Source organism: Saccoglossus kowalevskii, chromosome 13 (assembly GCF_978046115.1).
Source record: "Saccoglossus kowalevskii chromosome 13, keSacKowa6.1, whole genome shotgun sequence".
In the NCBI taxonomy this organism is placed as follows: Eukaryota; Metazoa; Hemichordata; class Enteropneusta; family Harrimaniidae; genus Saccoglossus; species Saccoglossus kowalevskii.
In genome coordinates this window covers 29832115-29856559 of record NC_140653.1, presented here as the reverse complement: position 1 = coordinate 29856559, position 24445 = coordinate 29832115, and the positions used below count along the sequence as shown (strand labels likewise).

At 33.4% G+C, this 24445-nt stretch overlaps 2 protein-coding genes across 2 annotated transcripts in view; both read left to right on the top strand.

Moving 5' to 3' along the window:
* Positions 1-429: 429 nt before the first annotated feature.
* LOC100370591 (1,25-dihydroxyvitamin D(3) 24-hydroxylase, mitochondrial-like) lies at positions 430-8030 on the top strand. Its single transcript, XM_002730800.3, has 9 exons — positions 430-878; positions 2239-2438; positions 3004-3207; positions 3729-3883; positions 4326-4492; positions 5751-5829; positions 7005-7161; positions 7275-7318; positions 7448-8030. Exons 1-9 carry the CDS (start codon positions 436-438, stop codon positions 7556-7558), a joined length of 1560 nt encoding a protein of 519 aa, XP_002730846.1. The 5' UTR covers positions 430-435; the 3' UTR covers positions 7559-8030.
* Positions 8031-12135: 4105 nt separating this feature from the next.
* Positions 12136-24445, top strand: part of LOC102806837 (spatacsin-like) — a 51679-nt gene continuing 39369 nt past the window's right edge. The window contains exons 1-11 of the mRNA XM_085507400.1: positions 12136-12337; positions 13032-13213; positions 14209-14421; positions 14634-15526; positions 15935-16085; positions 17788-18189; positions 18836-18933; positions 21162-21338; positions 21911-21982; positions 22123-22259; positions 23265-23476. Of these exons, the coding sequence (XP_085363526.1) occupies positions 12147-12337; positions 13032-13213; positions 14209-14421; positions 14634-15526; positions 15935-16085; positions 17788-18189; positions 18836-18933; positions 21162-21338; positions 21911-21982; positions 22123-22259; positions 23265-23476 (2728 nt within the window). The 5' untranslated portion in view covers positions 12136-12146. The remainder of the gene's footprint in view (positions 12338-13031; positions 13214-14208; positions 14422-14633; positions 15527-15934; positions 16086-17787; positions 18190-18835; positions 18934-21161; positions 21339-21910; positions 21983-22122; positions 22260-23264; positions 23477-24445) is intronic.

The window sequence follows — 24445 nt, the reverse complement described above, 5'->3', positions numbered from 1 at the left end:
AGGGGGTATCTGGTACAGGTTACAGGAAATATGAAAAGACATTTTACGTTTTTACAGGAAATAAAATGAAAGTTTCATTTACAGGAACAAAACAGGTTTTTACACTTAATAAAATAGCTGATCACATTTTACACCTTGTCCATTTCTACGAATTAAGTTTTTTTATTTATTTAAATTACATTATTACGAAAATAAAAACAATTGATTATAGCTTACGGAAATACCCCTTGCCGACACTCATCAATGTTTGTCTGGACGCTGTTATCAGTCAACCTCTGTTGTATTCTTTTCTGGCCATAAAGAGGCAACGTTTTTGTCAACGTACAATCGTTACATAAAATGTGACCTGTGGTCTGTGTCAATGCCACCTTGATTTACTTACTTCACACAGAGGGCGCAAATGCCTCGTGAAGTTATTTGTATCTAGGAACCAAAATGGCAGTCGCTGTGAGCCAACTTTCGAGTAAGAGGGCTACTGTACTCTTAAAACCCCGCCTGTTGACACAGATTGCCGTACGTTCAAGTGCATCGAATCCACAGAGTTTGTACGAGACTCGTAAGCATAATGGATCGCCGGTCAAACCTTTTGAGGAGTTACCTGGTACGCCGTTGGGATTCTTTAGAAATATGGTCTTTAACATTCGTAATGTTTTGAATGGAGAGTTTAATAAGCCTTTTAACATGCTATCAAGATTTAAAAAAGAATATGGCCCAATATGGAGGCAGCAATTTGGTTCTATTGTATTTATCATGCTGACAGATGTTATAGATATAGAAAAAGTTTGCAGACACGAAGGAAAATATCCAAGACGAGTGGAATTTTCACCTTGGGTTCTTGCGAGAAGTGACTTGAAAGAGGATATGGGCGTTTTGCTGAGGTATGGTACCCACCTGAAAATTCACTCCCTTTCATGGAGACAAGTTTTTTTTTTTTTTTATAAAATATTTATAAAAGTTTTATAAACTTGTAAACAACTTGACCAATCACTGCTACCCTTAAGTGGATAAATGAGTAAATATGTTAATGAAAATTTTATAAATTTACATCAAAAACTATTCATGTCTTAATGAAGCAGAGTGTAAGGCCCAGAAAAAAAATAACCCCAAATCAAGAAAAACTAACAAGCCAGGAGCTGAAGAAGTCCAAGCGCCAATTCAAAGGGTTGTAATTTTGTGAATGAAACAAATTAAAAAAAAAAAATGTTTGTAGAGCATGGGTCAGACAATGTTAAACTGTACTTAGAAAGCGATACTGTGAAAGATGTTGAAGGAGATAGTTTTGGTCAGAAAAATTTTGAAATTCTAACAAAATCATTAATTTGACATTGACTTTTGAGGTAAAATCCCAAAAAGTTGTAGACCCAGGCTCATTGAATATTTTATTTTATAGTATGTACCTGTAAACTTTCATTTGTCTCGAAGTCCTGTAATGGATCAATGTTTCATCAAAATTTGTCAAAGAGAAGAAGTTACTGAGACAAACACACTCACAAACAAGGCTAGAATAAAGCCAATCTTGTATAGTGTGTGTTCTATAGCTCTTATTATGTCTATAATGTTCTGTGTTGGTATTTTAGTAGTTTCTTGTTTATTTGGTATCTTTTTGTTTTGAGGTGTTTTTTCAACTTAATGCTCTTGACCCCAAAAATATCATGCATCTGACACCGAATACAACATCCGTCTGTAAAATTTATTTGACAAATTTATGTCACAGTTATGTCACATTCTTGCATACTGAAATTGAATCATGTCACTGAACGCAAAAGATGACACGACCAAGAATACTTTCTGTTGGCATTTTGGGCTGTTACATGCAGGAAAAAATAATAATAATAATAAAGTTATCATTGTACTGCCTTAGTGCATACTTTGCGGTGTTGTCATAGTAACACATATACATGTTGTAATAGTTTAAGTACTGTAAATGTCTTAATTTTTCAATAGTTTTTAAATTTGCTATTTTTGTATAATAAGTAAAATTCAATAAATTAAACCCACGTGAACACGTAAAATAATTATTTGCCCTGCAAAATACATGTACTTAAAGCCCAATGCAATATTTCTCAAATCATGTAAACAGTGAAATTAAATGTCAGTGAAAATAAATGGTTTTACATTAGATTGTTTACTAAATTTTAGCATCAACAAAGAATGCCTCTAGCATTCATAAGTGTCATATATTCCCATTTACTGGTCAGGGAACGTCATGTGATAACCACCAAATCTATTGTGTTACAGTGAAGGTGCTGACTGGCATCGTAACAGGGTGGCACTGAGTAAACGAATGCTACGACCCAAACAAGTTGCAACCTATACTGATCCTGTTAATGATGTTATCACTGACATGCTTGCCAAAATAGAAAGAACACGAACATCAGCGAATGAAAATAATCTTGTTCCAGATATCGAAAATATATTATTTTCATGGGCACTTGATAGTAAGTAATTGAATATTTATAAGTAATATATATTTTTTTTAGATTGTCGTCAGCTTACACGAATAAATAAATTAACAAATGAGTTTTGTATTAATCAAGCCATTAGGCTGTTTGGTACACTACTATTTATGTGTAGTTCAATGTCTATATGGTATGAAAATTAGGGCGTAACACATTTCCTGGTAAAAGTTTTTACATATATGTGTATCAAATGAATGGGAAAAACGGTGCAGCAGGCAATGTATTAATAGTTTAACTACATGTATGTTTGCACAGTTGTCTTAAATACGAAAGAATATTGAGTAATTAAGGCCAAAAAAAGGTTTTGCTTCTTGTCCTTTAATTTTTGTTTTATTATGTTTACTTAATACCACAAAAACAAGAGATGAGTTCAATGTTTAAAGTTTTTGAATGCTTTTGTATATTTATCTGAAACAGCTAAAAAACAATAATTTGTTTTTGGCTTTACAGGGAAATATTTTTTCAATTCTCATTGCAGGGTTACATCTTATCAAAAATAAAATATTGAATTCACAACTGTATAAAAATGTCTTGTCTATTGCAGGTGCATGTTCTGTAATTTTGAGCAAAAAAATGGGTTTATTAGATGACAAGCCACATCCAGAAGCACATAGATTCATACAGAGTGTTCATGATGTGTTCAGTACAACACTGCTTCTATTTGTAGTGCCAGCAACAATTCAGAAGTTTCTCAGGACTCCTATTTGGAGGAAACATGTCACAGCGTGGGATAACATTTTTACAACAGGTACAGATTCAGCTTTTAATTTGATTCAGCTTGGATAATGCACAGACCTGATTAAATTTTTGGTAAAAATCCTTGCATATTACTTACCTAATTTTAACATTTTTTCCCCTCTGATATCTCAAGTAACAAGTAATACCTGGTAATAATATTTCAGTGAAACTTGGTACATAGATGCTCTAGAACAATGCACAGACCTGTTTTGTTTGGAATTAAAAATCTTTGCATTTTAATTATCTGATTTACATAATAGTATGTAAATTTTTGGCTTTTCCTCTGATATCTTAAGTACTAATCATCACATTTCAATGAAACAGTTGATCTATCATACAGTGAATTTCATAAAGGCATGAATGTTTTTATGGAATTTAATAATATATTCATAATAAAACATTACCCTTTAGAGGGGTTTCCTCCAGTCATGCAATTTACTACTATGCATCTGTTAAAATGCTTTGATTGGTCAAGTTGTTTTCAACAGTCAACAATCATGCCTTCATGAAATTCACTGTATTGTGTTTCAGCCAAAAAGCTGATTGATGTAAGAGTGGATGAAATTGTGAAGTTAGGTGCTACAGGAGATGTGGATTTCCTGACTTACATGGTAGGGAGAAAATCTTTATCATCATCTGAGATATATGCAGATGCAACTGAATTGCTAATGGCAGCAGTAGATACGGTAAATAAATTGCCTATCATGTACATTAAACAATTGTTTTGTGAGGTATAGTGTATACAGTGAATCAAAGTTTTTCCTTTTCTTTTTTCAAGAGGGCTGAATGGTGACCATTTTAGCGATAAAAATGCATTAAAATCAGCAATTCTTCAATTCTAGATTCAGATTTAATGTGTACCAGTTTTCATTTAAATTTGGTACATGTACATGTTTGTATTGATTTGGTTTTAACAAGTACTGTTCTTGACATAGTTCTATATCATATCTCTGACATATTTGTCATTTTTAATGTCACATACAATTCTGCAACTAAATCTATTAAGTAACTTTCTTGCACATCATTTGATTTTGTGACTTACTTAAAATTTGTTTGTCTTAAGTAATGCACATTGTCATGACCATCACCACCCTATTAACTTTCTTGTTGGAAAATTGTTTTTTTAAGACATCAAGTGCTTTCATATGGACACTTTACAATGTGGCAAGACATCCCCAAGTACAGGAAGCACTGTATGAAGAAGTAAATAGAGTTATTCCCAAAGGAAAAATACCCACTCATGAAGATATCAATAAACTCCCTTATCTGAAAGCAATTTTAAAGGAAACGACAAGGTTAGTGGAACTTGAAATGCAGTATAATTTAATAATTTGAGTTATACCCTGGTTGTATTGCAACTGTTGATTTCTCACATTAATGAAAACCAAGCCATGATGTTACAGGCTGTTATTCCTTGCTGGAAACTTAAAAGATGTGGTCGGTTCAGATGTAAACAGATGTTAGAAATTAGAGAATGGTTTGTTGATGGAAAAATTATGTTGACTTTGCCAAGCTAGTGTATAAGTATTGCCTAGCTAGTGTATAAGTATTGCCTAGCTAGTGTATAAGTATTGCCAAGCTAGTGTATAAGTATTGCCTAGCTAGTGTATAAGTATTGCCAAGCTAGTGTATAAGTATTGCCAAGCTAGTGTATAAGTATTGCCTAGCTAGTGTATAAGTATTGCCTAGCTAGTATATAAGTATTGCCTAGCTAGTGTATAAGTATTGCCTAGCTAGTGTATAAGTATTGCCAAGCTAGTGTATAAGTATTGCCTATCTAGTGTATAAGTATTGCCTAGCTAGTGTATAAGTATTGCCTAGCTAGTGTATAAGTGTTGCCTAGCTAGTGTATAAGTATTGCCAAGCTAGTGTATAAGTATTGCCTAGCTAGTGTATAAGTATTGCCTAGCTAGTGTGTAAGTATTGCCTAGCTAGTGTATAAGTATTGCCAAGCTAGTGTATAAGTATTGCCTAGCTAGTGTATAAGTATTGCCTAGCTAGTGTATAAGTATTGCCAAGCTAGTGTATAAGTATTGCCTAGCTAGTGTATAAGTATTGCCTAGCTAGTGTGTAAGTATTGCCTAGCTAGTGTATAAGTATTGCCAAGCTAGTGTATAAGTGCCAAGCTAGTGTATAAGTATTGCCTAGCTAGTGTATAAGTATTGCCTAGCTAGTGTATAAGTATTGCCTAGCTAGTATAATAACACCACATGGTGTTTCCTACACTTATTCCATCTCCTACATAATTTGTGTATTTCTGAGGAATTTTTTTTTTTGGAACAATCTAATTTACCAAATAATAAAACATGAAGGTCATCAGGTCTGTATAATATGTATTTGAATTTGTTTGACCTAATTTAGTACTGGAGACTTATGTGTTGAACTACCAAACATATAATCAGTTGTCACATTAAACCTAACACATTGTAAATGTACCAAATTAAAATTTGCCATTTAAAATGGCAAGACATGTCCCCTACTACATAGAGATTTGTTAACTTCTGTGATAATCTGAGACTCTCGCTATAACATCAGTTTCATGTGATATTTCAGGTTATATCCTCCCGTTGTCAACGTTAGTCGTATACTGGAGACGGATATTGTTGTCAGTGGATACAACGTTCCAGCTGGGGTAAGAATACATACCAAATTGTATATTTCATGATATAGTTGTAATATTTACCATGTTTTAAATTACAGTGGCCCCTCGCTAAGTCGCGCCTCGGTAAGTCGCGATTCGGCTAAGTCGCGGGTACTTGGATGGCTCCCAAAATTTCTATTGTGTTTTGACAGCAATTTTGAAGTACAAAGACTAATGTTTCGTGGCATAGTGTTTTTAACTAACCGTTAAAGAGACAACTTAACACCCACTGTCCGTCAATTGCTGAGACGCAATGGGTGACGGCGGCCTTACTCAAGGTGTCAATAGGGGTGTCGAGTTCACTACGTACGTACTTCTTGGCCGGTTCCATTTTGGTATACCTCTACAAAAACTCGCTACAATGAGTTGAATTCATAGAATTCTGATCTCTATTTCTCAATTGAGCAGCATGTCAAAGCGAAAGCGATACAGCCTGTTCGTACGCCATAAACTCACGGCGATCGACCGTGTCAAACCAAGTTAAGGGTTGCACGTGGTTGAGCCCACTATTCGTGGGTGGGTAAAAAATGAAAAGTAAATTTGTTTTCAAAGTTGACCAAGAGGCGGGACTGAACAGAAAAACAAGCGAAAGTGTCCGACAATGATGACACCGATAAAGCTGTTTACGTTTCTTTAAGAACGGTCTGCCGGAACTCCACTATCTGGTCCCATATTTAAACAAGGGTTGCTGGGATATATACCTACAGTTTCCCATATTTGAAAGACATATTTTGCATACTTTGTAGTATCCTCGTAATAACCTCATATTATTATACATCTTATTGATGTTAACTGATTAACTGATTGTTTATTACTTGTCCATGCATTTTTTGTGAATGAAATGTGCAATTGAAATTTCAAATAAAGTACCCTAGCTTGGGGCTGCCATGTTTGTCTTTATTATTAGAGGATGCCTATGCACGTAATCATTTCATATTTGGAATTTGCATTTCCTAGTATGATAGGATGAAAATACCGAGTGCAATACCGCAAAATTATGGCACGCTGTAACTGGCATTACGGTGACAGATGTATAATAATAATGATTATCAATATTCATACATTGAAATATGTGTGTGATTTAATGTAGCAGTGAATCACAACTCTGAGTCTCACATTTTGATATTACTAAAATAAACTGCATGTGATTCTTATTATTTGTGTAGACTGCTCTGAATATGGCAATATGGATGGTAGCTAGAGATCCACAGTACTTTGATGATCCTGACAAATTCAAACCAGAAAGATGGTTGAGAGAAGAGAATGAATCGTTCAATGGTTTCAAATTGTTACCTTTTGGTTTTGGACCAAGAATGTGTATTGGTAAGAAACTAGAAATGTATGCGAAAGCAATCGAATATATTAAATTGCACCAATAGGAAACTTGCTTTCATTTTTAGTCATGTGTTTATGTTATGTTGAATTTACTTTTACAGGAAAGAGACTTGCTGAGCTGGAAATTCATCTTGCTTTGGCCAGGGTATGTTCAGTCTAATTATTTAGTGAGAAAAATATACTGTGTGCTCAGACAATTGATTTAAGTCTTTTAATGAAATATTATGTTTTTCGTGTTATTTACAATTATTGATATATTTGTTTTTTACACCAGATTTCACAAAAGTACATCTTGGAAAGCACAACTGATGTGGAAGCTACAATGACAATGCTACAGATACCAGACAGACCACTCAACCTGAGGTTTATCGACAGAGGGACATAGTTTATCAATTGTGTCATTAAATTGAGAGACCCTTGTAAATTATACAGGATAAGATTCTGCCACATACAATAATGTACAATTGTTCTCAAAATTGTTTCACTGGTGCATTTATTGCAAGTACATTTCATTTACAATGATATTTATTCCTTGTTCAATATATTTGGACATTTCTTAATTTCTTACTTATATATATGAATTATATAAGAAATATGCTGATGTTTAAAAAGACATCTTGCTTGAGCAGCTTGCAGACATCAATGGCATATGATCATTTCCAGTGTTTCTCTGCCTCTTCCAATTTTTTCATACAGTGCAACCCATTGTGGTAACGGTAGAATGCTAATTTTGTAATTTATGGAAAATGGCAGTTAATGAAGACAAGTCTAATGTCCTAATCACAAACAAAAGAGTTGACAAACATAGAGAGTGGTCTATTGGAAAATCAAAAATAAAAGAAGCTGCTGAGTACAAATATTTAGGCTACCGATTTACACGTAACTTTTCCGACCACACCCACTGTACAAAAATAATAGAAATATTTAATGCCTTATTTCCAGTTATGAAAGTAATACTTTGTGGTAATGGAAATATTAATGGAGTAGACTATGGGTTGTCACTATGGGGAAATCCTGATACTAATAGTGGGACAAATATGGAGAGTTTAGAAAAAAAGCAGCATATGACAGGAAAATTCATTCTGGGTGCATGCAGAAATACTGCAAATGATGCTGTACTTGGTGATTTGGGGTTGCTCACAATGAGATATAGATTAGATATCATGAAACTAAAATATTACCAAAGATTGTGTGACATGTCAGATTCCAGATGGCGGAAAGTTATTTTTAATTTATGTTTTGAATGATCAAAATGATGAAAATAACAAAAACAACACAACTTTCAGAATCTCCTGGAACTGGCCAAAATGTATTCATGATATCATAAAAAGTGTAGATCTAGATGAACATCAAGTTGTACACTTTAGTCAGCAGAAAATTAAAAAAGCTCTGGAAAAATTTGATGAAGATAAGTGGAGAAAAAACATTGCAAACAAATCAAGTCTGATCCACTACATGAAATTTAAAACTGGGATCAAGCATTGTGAAAAATATTTAAAATCAGTTGAAAATTATAAAGGTGCCCAGCTTAAATTCAAAGCAAGGACATACACTCTAGGTCTTGCGTATGAGAAAAGAAAGTGGGCAAATGTCAATAAAGATAGTACATGTCCATGCGTGTTTAGTCCCCGTTCTGACGCAGTCCGAAAACGGGGACTTATGTTTTGACCTCTGTGTGTGCGTGCGTGCGTGTGTGCGTGCGTCCAGACCTGTATCTTAGAAATGCCTGGACCAATCACAATCAAACTTCACACATACATCATACATGATATTATACATATGCACGTCAATTTGTTTCACGATCTGATTCAAGATGGCTGAATGGTGGCCATTTTTGTGCTAAAAAATCATCAAAATCAAGCATTTTTCGGCTGTTTACAGATGGATTTTGTTCAAACTTGGTGTATACATTAGACATTGTGGGACCTTGATGGAAATAATTTTGTTTTACAATCTGATTCAAGATGGCCGAATGGTGGCCTGTTTTGTGCTAAAAAATCATAAAAATCAAGCATTTCTAGGCTGTTTACAGATGGATTTTGTTCAAACTTGGTGTATACATTAGACATTGTGGGACCTTGATGCAAATAATTTTGTTTTTCAGATTAGATTCAAAATGGCCAACTGGCGGCCATTTTGTTTTAATGAATGTGGTTCTCGTGCCATATGTCTGACTTGCTTTCACTGATTATGTTCAAATTTTAAATATTCATTATACATCATGTCATAGATAGACAGATATATTGGTTTGACGATCCTATTCAAAATAGCCGAATGGTGGCCATTTTTGTGCTAAAAAAATCATCAAATATCAAGCATTTCTGGCATTTATAGATGGATTTTGTTCAAACTTGGTACATATATTAGACATTACAGGTTTCTGATGCACATCATTTATTTTCAGATCGGATTCAAAATGGCCAACTGGTGGCCATTTTGTTTTAATGATTGGGCTTCTAGAGCTTTGACTGATTATATGTTCCAATTTTATATATTCGTTATACGTCATGTTATATATATATATATATATATATATATATATATATATATATATATATATATATATACAAGTATTCAAAATGGCTGATTTTGAATGCTGTTCCAGAGCAATATCTCTCAATATGGACAAGTACTTGTTTGACGGTCAGATACAAATGTCAATCATTTTAATGTTAAAAAATCATATTCCTGACATGGTTATATTCCAGCTATATTACTATAAACAAAACTATATATCTTAAATTTGATAACTAACGGGGACTGTGCCATGCATGGCTTGTATTTTTCAGATTGGATTCAAAATAGCTGACTGGAGGCCATTTTGTTTTAATGATTGGGCTTCGAGAGCCATATCTCTTAAATGCTTTGACTGATTATATTCAAATTTTATATATTCGTTATACATCGTGTTTTATTGCATGATTTTATTTTATTTTATTGCAGCTCCTAATTACTTATTAGTGAGCCCTTGATGTAAAAGGGTAGCAACAAATAAATAAATAAAAAAATGCTACTTGAAATTTTTTTCCAAATATGCATATTTTAACAAATATATAAATAGCAATATTTTCTGTTAATCTGTTTTAGTATTAATAAACAGTATGTGAATTTGTTGGTTCACTGTCAATCTGATTTTTGAGAAAAAAAGTAAAATAATATGTATAGTCCTATTTAGCATTTAGTTTCCATAGACCACAATGAAAGCACATTTTCTCAGTTTTTGATGATTCTAGACATCAAAAAGTACCATGTAAGACACTATTTATCTATTTTTCATCATATGTCACTGAGCAAAATTTTAAGATATTGACATATATGTCCTTGTCATAAGAAACAATGGTAAACTGCTCTAAAACATGATATTTTCACTGTATTTAATCAGTTTTCTCAGAACTGAGTATGGTTACCCCATATTTTTATTTCATCAATCAATACCAAATATACAAAAATAAAGAAAATGACAATAATATTATTTTTACATCTTCTCATTATATATTCTGATTGTTTATTCTATCTTCTATGTTTTTTTTATTCATTTGATAAGTTTTATACTTTTTCATTCCTCATCCCATGTGTGATTTTCTCAATTTTCTTTTTTCTGTGTATGTTTTACAGGGTAATACACATTCAATGGTCTACTTTTACTTTCAGAAAATTGTTTACAAAATTTGTATCATGCTATCAAATCCTAACTCATGAATAGACATTGAACTGTTTCTCAGATTGAAGCCATTGCAAACAGTCTTTGAATGAGCTGCCCCACAAATATTAATCACAAACAGCAGATAAAGATAATTACTGCATCAAAATTGAACAACATCTAGGAAAACTGGAAGGAATCTTTCACAAAAAATTGAACAGAAGAAATTAATAATGATAAAATTGATATAGATGTTTACACTGGCTTCTATAAACTCAGACTTTGCTGGCGATTTTGTCTAGTAGAATATAACACATTTCAAAGGAAAATAAAATTCAAAAATTTATCTACTAGTAAATGTTTTCAAAAGTGAAACAACAAATGTAACTCTGTGAAACAAGCAGTTTTAAAAAATGCACATGCGCATTTCAAAAATGTAAAATCATCTTTTTTGGCCATGGATGGATAATTAACTTAGTGCTGTATGGTTATTGCAAACTAATTTAACATCTACCGGGTAATATCAGTTCAACACGTAACCATGTCGGATAACGTATCTGAAACAATCAATCACTAGAGGGCGATGTTCGTTGGAATTTCATCAGCCCATGACATGCTGTACCTGTCAACTATTATTTGTCGTCACCCCACTAACCTGATAATTTATCAACCTCTTTTTAATGTTCAAGCAATGTATATATTTTATCAAGTGTTAAAAAGGTAATTTTGCTATTAAATATGTAACTTAAAACTCAAGAAAATAAGTAACGTATTATAGAAGTGAATATATTCATTGCCAGCTGTCATAGAAGACACTCTGGACAAGATAGGGAGGTGTCATAAATTGACCCTATTTTGTTATTAACTATTCTTATTAATAGAACAAAATTGACATGAAAATGGAAAAAATGAAATTATGGGGGGAGGATTGTTAAAAAAAAGGAAGCTAGGTGTCAGTAGAAAAACATGGATTTAAGGTGTTGCCAAAAAAAACTGTCTGCGCATTCATAAAAAAATGTCCAGATAGGACACGGCGAAAAAATTGCAGCGACTCTCTTGAACTGGCCCGCTAAGTCCAGATTTACCGTATGACTTGACCTGCTAATAAAGGAGTTTGCAGCCCGCCCCCTATGTCCATTAGTTTAATTTAAACTTTATTTTCCCGATCGACAATGGTTTTAATTAATCTATGCTAATTTGCTCGATATTAGTTCATGATTTACATGATTTTATATATTTAACATGAATAAGTTTGAGTTTGATGACGAATATAAACTTACGAATACACAGTCTAAAAATTCAGCAACAGCAGTCACCTGACTGAACATGAAAGATGGCCAAAACAGGAGGGCTTTTCGTAGCTTTACAGAAATACCCTGTTTCTTTCCAAATCCACTGTACACTGACCGCGTCGTTAAACGAAAGATGTACAACTTTAAGTTTGGTTAGCAAAGACGGATTCGTCAGTTTATTATCTGTCGGCGATAGTGCATTTATTACGCCATTTCTTGAAGATGCCCTTGAGTAAGTAAACCTGTTACCCGGTCAGTAAAGTACAAGGCAATTTTTCCCCAAAACAGAGACAAATCGGAAGAATTCATCTGAGCAGAAGAAAAATGTATGTCTCGATTCGGAGACACTACTGCGTTATTACAGTCTGAGGATGCACAATTTATGGGAGCTGTGTAAACTCTACGTTCATTTTGAGGGAGGGTTATCAATTGTTAAAACCAATTCACTGTGACCACGGATTGTGTTTGCACACAGGGAAAAAGGGGTAAAGTCTCCTGATTGGAAACATATTTTTTATACTTTAATCTAGTTAGTTCACATCTAGTTAATCTCTGTTTAATTATACAAAGATTGCACCAGTGTTGTCTGATTTCACAATTATCAGAATTAAAGCCACTTTGCTTCTGTTCTGTTTGAACCTTCACTGTTGATGGATTTCTTGACAATATATATTCTGTGGTTCAGAGCTTTGGTCAAATTAATAAAAAAAAAAAATTCTCTTTTGCATTAATTTGATATTGACACAGAACTTGGATAAAAAGTTATGGTTTCAAAACTACTTTTGCTCGAAAAATGAGTAAAACATCCACAAAGAAGATCTAATCAATGAGGGATGTATCTATTAACTACTGCTTGTTATTCGTTAATCTATGCTAAATCTATAAATTTAGATCTGAGTTTTTTTTATTATAATTTGCATTTGCAGGTTCGTGTGGACCAATAGAACTAGTGAAGAACTAACTTCAGAAGATGAATTTGCTGTCCTCAGAACCAATAAAAGTATTGATCTATTCACAATTATCAAACAAGATAGAAGCTTTGAGATTAAAAAGTCAAGACAATGTAATTGGGATTCAACACAGTCATTGTTGTCAGAGGTTGGAATAGGTATGTATCATTTGTCAAGCACAAGTCACTCACTCATGTACCTGTGCATCCCATGTGCCATTAACACAGAACTGCTATCTCTGATTGGTGAGTTGATTTCAAATGTTTATAATTTATTAATTTAATTAATTTATGACTCAATAATGAGTGTATATATAATGTCTTTAATATGCTCAATTTAATGTTTTGTACTTGTAAATGCATTAATTATTCACTGGGTTTTAATTTCACTAATTTTGCTGATTGTAAAATCTACTAAATTAAATCCACGTAAACATGTAAAATAACAATTAAACTTATTGTTTTCCTGCCAAATGCGTGAACTTAAAAATTTGTGGATACACTCAAAACATCATAATAATAAGATTAAATACCAGTAAAAATAATATGTTTTACGTTATTTTAAAATAAGCTTTGTATTTTTTGTATGTATGTGAACCAATCAAAGTTGTAATAATGCCATATTCTATAATAACAATAATCTTTACTTCACTGTAATGAATAAAACAATATTAACTTCATCTTAGGCACAAAAAAGTACGAGTTACACCATTGTCACATGATTAAGGCATGTAAATTATAAGCGAGAAACAAGAAAGGTTTATATGCCATAATCTAGTGATTGCAAGTTAGGGAGGTTTCAACCAATTAAATTGTCATTGTGAACATGCTAGTCAATATGATTACTAAAAGGATTCTTTTTAGTAGCTAATTTCTTGCACATTCTGAGTTGGTGATCGAATATACTTTGGCTACTAGTTACTGCATTATAACCACAGTAATCATAGTAATTTTTGCACACTCATTGGCTGATTGAAGTCGGCCATGGTACAAAGAAAGGTGGTCATGTATCAGACCTAACATCATTCATGGAGTTATACATATCAGGGCTGTGTCTGCTGATCTATGCTTGTTTCATTGTTGGGTTTTCAAACTGATCTTCAAAATGGCTGATCTTTGAATTAACTTCTATACATGTTTTATTTCCCCGACAGAGATATCTTCAGATACAATTTTAAGACTCTTAAATCTTCAAGGATGTATTGTGACGACTTTGATTGATAGCTTTATTTGCCGCATTGCTGTAACTGACGAGGGACCGCCAGAAATTCTGCAGCATTTTGAAATTGATACACCACCAGAAGATTTAGCTTGTGTGAAGTTTTGTCAAGGATTTGTTATTGTGCTTCAGAAGAATGGTATCATTTGTATCCTTTTGAAAAACCTATTAGGTCAATATCATCTGCAAAGCGCAAGTTGTTGATAACCAATCCTCCAAATTTGGTTTTACATGTACGTTATAATATTCACTCCATCATACCAACACCCTACTCTATGTACTGAACTAATATACACAATATAGTTGTCATGATTACAAATGTATTTACCATTTCAGTTATTTTCCTGAATAATACAACAGCATTTTATGCACTTGATAAGAAAGAAAAATTTGCCATAGTGAATACAAGAGAACATCTTTCATCAAAAGACCTGCATGATGTACCTTTTACATCTTTTGATGTTTCAGAAAACTTGTTATTGCTGGCTGTCTGTGATGCCGTAAATAATATTTTTCCAATCTGTTTGAATATTTACTTTGCCAAGAATCCTCAGTATTTGGTGAAAGGAGGAGTTATTTCAAAGCAGAGGAGTGATGTCCATCAACTAGGACCCAGTGTTAATGAAGAGGATTGTACTTTTCTCAGTCAGTATAAAGGGATATATACTGATAACAATAGAACATGGAGAAATCAACTGTTACATTATAAAGGTATTCAACGAACTGCAAAATGTGGGAATGATGGCGTCGGGAAAGCGCCACAAAACAGCCCACAACAAAAGTATAAAAACTGGTATGAGAACATTGAAGGAAATAATTCCAATCACATGAAATTGTTAAATCATTCTAACATGGTAGATAATCCTGTCTGTGGCTTCATGAAAAACAGAACAAGGTCTATGTCAAATCAAAGCCGCTCCAGTGTCTCAGACAAAAAGGAATACCAATTTCAGTTGCCTGGCTCACTATGTAGACTGACATGTCTAACAAGTCGAGACTCCATGTGGATCCAGTCGCTACATGTACGTCAATCCTCTGTTGTAGCATGGTATATTAGCACCAAAAGCAATACAGATGAAGCTGTGTGCACCATGTGTATATATGATCTCCAAACAGGAGAGCAGCAGCTGTGTGAATTTGTTGAGTCGGCATGTCTTGTCTGTTCACCAAATACTAATTTTCCGAATCTGGTCATAACAGACTCGACTATTGGTGTAGTCGTCAATGGACAACAGGAAGCATTTGTTAATAAGGTAAGAATAACGTTGTTTGTTGTACTAACATAGTGACTTATTTAGATCCCATCAGTGCAGACCTCCAAAATAGGTGAGGTGTATATATCTACGGTAGGTACATATAAATGTATATTTGGTTTCTTGCCTCTGTATATATCTACTTATAAAAGTTATTGGCTTTATTAAAATGACATTTGGTACACAAACACTGTCTACAGACCTTATTACTTGCAGGTACAAATTCATGCATATCAATTAATTAATTTGCATAAATACCTTTTAATTGGATAAACAAATTCACTTATACAGACTTCAGGTGATGCAGCAGTCCATACAAACAGCAAAATTTCCAGGGCTACAAATACTTTTTACCATCGTTATACATGTATATAAACTAAATATAACACAAGTCATGTTTGTTTGTAGTTGATGACATACGACAGTGCATCCATTGCTGATACAATTTGCAGAGTCAACCAGTGGGATAGGTGTTCTATTCCTATACATGCCTTGGAAGTTGGTCTCAGACATAGACAGCTGGATACTGTGGCATTCTTTCTAAAGAGTAGGGAAAATAGTAAGTATTATTTCACTTGGTTTAATATCTAAATTTTGGCCTTATTCTGTAATATTACAATAAATGTATGTGTGTTGATAGGCATCAAAACAATGTAAAAATAACACTGTAAAATACTTTATTTTCACTTGGAATTAATTTTCGCTGAAGGAATGATTCAGTGAAAATAAAATCCAATGAATATACCTTTTTTCCTATATTTTACACTTGACTCGTCAAAAATCAGTTAAAATAAATTCCATACAAAACACCTAAAAAGTCTTTTCAGCAAAAATAAAGTATTTTACAGTATTCGCATTTATGTAATTGACAGATTGCTATTTTGATGATCCTGCATGAAATAAGGGTGATCTCATATTCAAACACCTTGGTGAAACCTGTTTTAACCCAGCCTGCTCTTTCCAGCCCTATTCAGACCTACTAGACCTACAATATGCAAATTGGTAGTAGGTTTGAACCTAACCTGATTAACTGCCCATTAACGCCACTGAAAACAATCAACAGAAAACAAAGAAGGCAGGCCTAGGGAAACCTAGGTACTTAGAGCCTTGTAAATAAGTGTGAAGAGAAATGAATGAATGAATGTATGTATGTCATTTTGCTCAATTTGTGAAGGACACCCATAGACAAATAGGTTTATTTGAAAAACAAAGTAATAGTTTGTAAATTTCTAGTAGTCTAGGTGGCCTACTAAGGCATGTCTAATGATATGGGTCCTCATTCTTCTTTCGAGAGTTCCTTGCGGCTAGAACCCCAAAAGTATCTCTGCCACCACATAACGCCATTTTGTGGTGAAACATCACAAGACTGTTACTACGCGTGTTTTTGTTATTAGTGGGTCTTGTGTTGAGTTCGTCATACATATACGTATTCGTCAAGTTTTAAAATATGTTATCATTATCTAACAATGGTGAAATAGTTATAATTTACAAAAGAAAATAATTTCATCGCGGAATAACTGTTACTAAGGTGTTACTCGGTTCATCAGGCGAGGAAATATAAACAAGCAAAAGCACATTGTAGTATTGTCCTTTTGCCACGAAAAATAAAAAATAAACTTCTTACTTTGAAAACAGACAGAATCTACAAGTAATGCTTTATTAGGTTTGAAAATCAAACACCTGCATGGCAATGTTTTGGTGAGCGTCTTTGAAAGTAGTGCCACTGTGATGAATCGACCAATCAACAACGAGCATAGCGTGGTGGCAGAGATATATTCGTAGAAATAGAGCTCTGTGTGGGAGATTAATGCTTACTGTTACAGTAATAAATGTAGCAGCTACAGTGCCATAGCTGAATATTACCGAGCAGTTCCAATGCTTCGGTTGTGATTGAGTTTTGAGTATTTTAGTGTTTCGTCAAGTCATTAAAGCATACATTGTACATAGGATTCTCTGTTCTATGATTAAAGATGTACCTTATTGTCAAATCAAATTTTGATGTAAAGTATTTTTCATTAATATAGTCTTGAGTTTTTTATTGTTTAACCATTAGATCCTTCCCATTTTGAATTTCTAACTATTTTTACCACTGCGTGTGAACGACCTTAGAACACCAAACATTGCAATGCGTGAATTAATAGTTCATTTTTCAATCAGTATATCTCTTTTTTATTTGGCCAAGTTAGTCACAATTGAAATAGTTTTCAACTAAGTTTTTCCAACAATACAACTTTAAATAATAATTTGAATTGTTTTTTCAGTGTTCACTCTTAGTCGCCACACATCGTCTTCAGTACCGAACATTTCTTCAGCATCAGCAACCTACAACATTCCTACCTCACCTTTCCGGGCTAAGATGGACACATTTCAGTTAGAAGCAGCTGTAGATCTGCTCTGTGTGACCATCAGAGACAACATTAACAGTGAACCTCAGTCAAAGCAGTTTGCTGAACAACTACTTCATATGACATTGGAGTTTTTAAACCACTTGCTGCGAAATGTAACCTCCCTGGCACAGCAACAAGAAGAAGAAGAGGAAGGGACTGTTGATGAAGATTTGAAGAGCTCCATGGCAACGCTAATGATCTACATCAATGAACTCAGACAATATTTGAGGGATGTACCACATTGGGTGTCTAATCAGTCCAGTACAGGAAAACAAGGTTAGCACAATAAGTTTTATATCAAACTGACATTGGATTGAAATTTCAAACTGAAATATATAATAACTTGCAATTTATTGTTGGAAAGTTCCTTTTGGAAATTATTGTTTTCAAATTGACAAACAAAGCTAATTAAAAATGAATTGTTCATACTAACACATAGAACCTGTCGGAATATGTAGTTTTGCTCAGGTGTGAAATGTTGTCTGAATTGTGGGAAATGTGTACTTAAACATTCAAATTTCAATGATTTTCTGCTTATTTGGCACTTCCCAATTATTTTGCAATCTTTGAACACTCAGGTGATAGTTCAACATTCTTTGAACACTGGGATGTTGTTTCAATTTTCCATGAATACTTGGGTGGTGGTTCAACATTCCTTGAACACTGGGGATGGTGGTTCAACATTCCTTGAACACTGGGGATGGTGGTTCAACATTCTTTGAACACTGGGGATGGTGGTTCAACATTCCTTGAACACTGGGATGGTGGTTCAACATTCCTTGAACACTGGGGATGGTGGTTCAACATTTCTTGAACACTGGGGATGGTGGTTCAACATTCCTTGAACACTGGGATGGTGTTTCAACATTCCTTGAACACTGGGATGGTGATTCAACATGAGTAATTTTTCTCTTGAATCCAGATGCAACAAAGCTGAATAAACACTACTCTTTCTATATGCCTGAAGCAAGTCATTTCACTGAAGGATGTTTACAAAGATGGAATCACATGAAAGAGGAGGTAACTATGTATATATGTATACAATATAACTTGACTTCCTGAAATTTAGCCGTCTTCTTGTGTGTTCATCTCATTTTCATCTTCCTGAAAGTGTTATAGAGGGGGGGGGGGGCAAGGGTTATTTTTGTTCAACGTAATTGCAATATTTTTTTGTTCGTACAACGTAAATTGAGAAAATAAATTCAGTAATTCTGTAATCGCAGGCGTGACGTACAACATAATCAATCAAATATTATTTTTTTGCACACTGTAAAAATGTGTCATTTTTCTGGTACATACAAGAATTTACATCCAAATAAAAAAAGTCGTAAAGAATAATCCAGGGAAATTACATTTTCAAAACTGTAAAACGACTAGATGACACAATTCACTGCAAAATTCAATTTTCACTGTAAACTGTAAAAACGTCTTTTTTAGCTCCGCTGTCGACTTTGTCGAGCGGAGCTTATCATATGAGTGATTGTCCGTCGTCGTCGTCGTCCGTCGTCGTCGTCCGTGTCAATGTTTTACTTTTTCGACTTCTTCTTGAAAACTACAAGCCTAAATGCTTTGATACTTGGTGTATATGTACCTTGGGTAGACCTCTCTTAGGTTTGTTCATTTCATGTTGATATCTTTAATTCTCTAATTTTGATGAATATTTTTGTCATTTTTGGTAAAAACTGATATTTTCGACTTCTTGTTAAAAACCGCAAGTGCAATTGCTTTGATACTACATCTATAGGTACTACATGTGGACCTCTCTCAGATTTGTTAATTTTGTAATGATATCTTTAATTTTTTAATTTTGGTGAATATTTTTGTCATTTCTGGTAAAAACTGATATTTTCGACTTCTTGTTAAAAACCGCAAGTGCAATTGCTTTGATATTACATATATAGGTACTACATGTGGACCTCTCTCAGATTTGTTCATTTTGTAATGATATCTTTAATTCTCTAATTTTGGTGAATATTTTTGTCATTTTTGGTAAAAACTGATATTTTCGACTTCTTGTTAAAAACCGCAAGTGCAATTGCTTTGATATTACATATATAGGTACTACATGTGGACCTCTCTCAGATTTGTTCATTTTGTAATGATATCTTTAATTCTCTAATTTTGGTGAATATTTTTGTCATTTTTGGTAAAAACTGATATTTTTGACTTCTTGTTAAAAACCGCAAGTCCGATTGCTTTGATATTACATATATAGGTACTACATGTGGACCTCTCTCAGATTTGTTCATTTTGTGATGATATCTTCAATTCTCTAATTTTGGTGAATATTTTTGTCATTTTTGGTAAAAAGTGATATTTTTGACTTCTTGTTGAAAACTGTAAGTCCGATTGCTTTGATATTACATATATAGGTACTACATGTGGACCTCTCTCAGATTTGTTCATTTTGTGATGATATCTTCAATTCTCTAATTTTGGTGAATATTTTTGTCATTTTTGGTAAAAAGTGATATTTTCGACTTCTTGTTGAAAACTGTAAGTCCGATTGCTTTGATATTACATATATAGGTACTACATGTGGACCTCTCTCAGATTTGTTCGTTTTGTGATGATATCTTCAATTCTCTAATTAATTTATTTTGGTGAATATTTTTGTAATTTTTGGTAAAAAGTGATATTTTCGACTTCTTGTTAAAAACTGTAAGTCCGATTGCTTTGATACTATTCATATTGTTCATTTTCTAATGATGTCTTCAGTTCTTTAATTGAAATGTGCATTGCTAACAGCGGAGCTATCTCAGCCGATAGGCTGCTTGTTTCCTTGTAAATTATAAAAAAACCTTTTTATTTCCCGTAAAACTGTACCAGCTACCCCCTTTGCCCCCCTCATTATATCAAATATACCTAATCTTGGACAAGTGTTCTCTGCATTGTAGTTGTCTGCCAAGAGGCATGGGTCAATACCAGCTTTCCTGAGTTGTAGAATATCTTCTTCCAAACCATGTACTGTAGAATACTTTATTTTCGCTTGGAATTTATTTTCGCTATTTTCGCTGAAGGGATGATTCCGTGAAAATAAAATCCAGCGAATATACACTTTTTCCTATATTTTACATTAATCTTGTCAAAAATCAGTGAAAATATATTCCAAGCAAAACGCCCAAAATACCTTTTCAGCGAAAATTAATTCCAGCGAAAATAAAGTATTCCACAGTATTTGAATACTGAATACTATGTTATTAGAATATTGTTGATAAACTAGACTTGTTTATCTTTCATGTTTACAGGAAATCATTAGAGATGGTATTTTAAACAACAGCATTCCACTGGTACAGTGTTATCTGAAGCAGAGTAGTAAGAGCAGTGGCAATCTTCAGCATATCATTGATATAGGATTCTCACAAGTATATCTAGCATTATTAGAACGAGATCTACGTAATTCTGCTAGAATGCTTAAGAGTATGGTGGGTGAAAATACCTAATGAATGGAATTAATTTATGTACATATCAAATAATTTATTTGCATATTAATTTGCTGTATTTGCATATCAATTAATTTATGTGCATATGAATTTGCTGTATTTGCATATCAAGTAATTTATGTGCATATCAAATAATTTATGTGTGTATTAATTTGTTGTATTTTCATATCAATTTATGTACATATCAATTTGTTGTATTTGCATATCAATTGATTTATGTACATATCAAATAATTTATGTAGATATCAATTGTTGTATTTGCATATCAATTTAAGTGCATATTGGTTTATTTATGTGCTTCTCAAATAATTTAAGTGCATATCATTTTTTTGTTTTTGCATATCAATTTATTGTATATGCATATCAATTAAATCATGTGCATATCAATTAACTTATGTGCATATCAATTAACTTATGTGCATATCAGTTTATTGAGACCATTATTTTGTCAGCTGTTGACAACTATCCCATTGTGACAACAACTTCAGTTTGTTTGTCCTTTAAGGTTGATTTTACCTTGAGTTTGTAACTTTTCTTTGAAAATATTATTTCAGGGTTTCAACGTAACCCAACAATTAAGAAGAATATGTCTCTACTCACCTAATGTTTACCTGAGAGATTTTCTGGTGAGTGCATAATATTATTTGTTATAATTTTGTAATTTCATTATAATATTAATTTTGTTGTCATTGCATTATTTAACAATCTGCATTTCTTTACATTACCCCATATTTAATAAGTAAAATTATATTTTGTATGCATTCAGGTGGAAGAACTAAAGAAGTCTGGTGATTTAACTGACATTGAGTTGTCAATGGTACACTTTGTGTATCAATTAGAGAGTCTCTACACGTGCAGATCGTATGATAAAGCTAAAAGCATTGCAGAAGAAACCAAAAAGCAGTAAGTAATGATTTTATAGCTCACGAATGTCCCCTGATCTCCAACTGTAAATGAAGTCACATCTGTATAGTTAAGTTTTGCCAGAAGATGTGCTGAGTGAGGCAGTGGCATGCAATAAATACTTAAATGCAAAGCTCTGTGAGTTATGGAGATGTGGCTATACCGGTATCAAATTAAAGATGCCTGATGTATGTGTGTTCCATTGATATACAAAGAACCTCTTAATGGATTTTGATGAGACTTGGTACGTAGAGGCCTGGGACAATGTGCAAACCTGATTAGTTTTGGGTAAAAATCCATGCATAGTAATTACCAAATTTGCGTAATGATTAGTCAATTTTTGGCTTATTTCAGGTACTGATCAGCACATTTCAATGAAACTTGGTACATACATGTTCTAGGACAATGGATATACGTGTTTAGTTTTGGTTTAAATCTGTGCATATTAATTACCTAATTTACATATAGTAATTATAATTGTTTGGCTTTTCTCAAGTTCTAATCACATTTCAATGAAACTTGGTACATTGATGGTTTGTGACATTAGTTTAAAATTTACACTGAAATATGTGCATATTAATTAATTACCTGATTTGAATAATAATTTTCAGTTTTTCATTGTACTTATTTTAAATGAATACATAAATACTCTATAAGATAATTGCAACAATCTAATTAGTTTGGAGTTTATTTACATCCATAATCATTACCTAATTTGCATAGTAGTTTACTTTTCAGCTTTCTATCGTTTTTTTAAAGAATTAATCCTCACATTTATTTATTTAAAAAAATAACATCCCATAATTCCTTTGTGCATTGTGGAAGCCCCATTTTAATGATGTATTTTTTGTGATATTTGCAACAGGATCTGTTATTGTTGAATTGACATCTCATTGAATTCAATCATGTCTTTTAATGCACATTCACCATGATCACTATGCTCACACATTGCCTAATACTCGCAACCCAGAAATTCTCAAAACTGTTTCTCCCATCCACTTTTAGTTACTGGGAAAATATCATCCGGTTGTCACGGATACCAACCATGCAAGCTAAATCAGTGATGAGTTCATTGATGAAAACAGGTGATATCATGCCACCTGATGATATGAATGCAGAGAGTGGCAATTATTCACATATTGTATTAGAATGGGTTAGAGACTGGGATGAAGAAACAAGACAGCGGATACTATTGGACAGAATGTTTAACAATACAGGTATTTTCCTTTGTTCCTCTCATAATATATTTACTGGTTAACCATTGTCATCATTGACCCTTAACCTTTTCACCACCGTTGTCAACTTTGACTCTTAACCCTTTCACCACCGTTGTCAACTTTGACCCTTAACCCTTTCACCACCGTTGTCAACTTTGACCTTTAATCCTTTCACCAGCATTGTCAACTTTGACACTTAACTCTTTCACCACCATTGTCAACTTTGACCCATAGTCCTTTCACCACCATTGTCAACTTTAACCCTTAACCCTTTCACCACCATTGTCATCTTTGTCCCTTAAACCTTTCACTAGCATTGTCATCTTTGACCTTAAAACTTTTCATCAGTGTTGTCAACTTTAACCTTTAAACCTTCACCCCCACCATTGTCAACTTTAACCCTTAAACCTTCACACCACCACCATTGTCAACTTTAACCCATAAATCTTCACCACCACGATTGTCAACTTAAACCTTCACACCACCACCATTGCCAACTTTAACCCTTAAATCTTCACCACCACCATTGCCAACTTTAACCTTCACCACCACCATTGTCAACCTTAACCTTTAACCCTTAAACCTTCACCCACCTCCATTGTCAACTTTAACCCTTAAATCTTCACACCACCACCATTGTCAACTTTAACCCTTAAACCTTCACCACCACCATTGTCAACTTTAACCCTTAAACCTTCACCAACACCATTGTCAACTTTAACCCTTAAACCTTCACCACCACCATTGTCAACTTTAACCCTTAACCCTTAAACCTTCACCACCACCACCATTGTCAACTTTAACCCTTAACCCTTAAACCTTCACCACCAGCATTGTCAACTTTAACCCTTATACCAGCATTGTCATCTTATTGTCAGATGTGTTATTCAAAGTGATTATTAAGTACAATTTGTGACTCAAACCAACCCACACATCTCCAAATCTTTTAGATACAAAATGTACATTACT

Bases quoted from the DNA above. Each gene is read 5' to 3' on its own strand.
- LOC100370591 (XM_002730800.3), top strand. From the start codon at position 436: ATGGCAGTCGCTGTGAGCCAACTTTCGAGTAAGAGGGCTACTGTACTC. The intron at 3,884-4,325 runs GTAAATAAATTG...TGTTTTTTTAAG, and splicing joins TAATGGCAGCAGTAGATACG to ACATCAAGTGCTTTCATATG. The intron at 7,319-7,447 runs GTATGTTCAGTC...TTTTTACACCAG, and splicing joins TTCATCTTGCTTTGGCCAGG to ATTTCACAAAAGTACATCTT.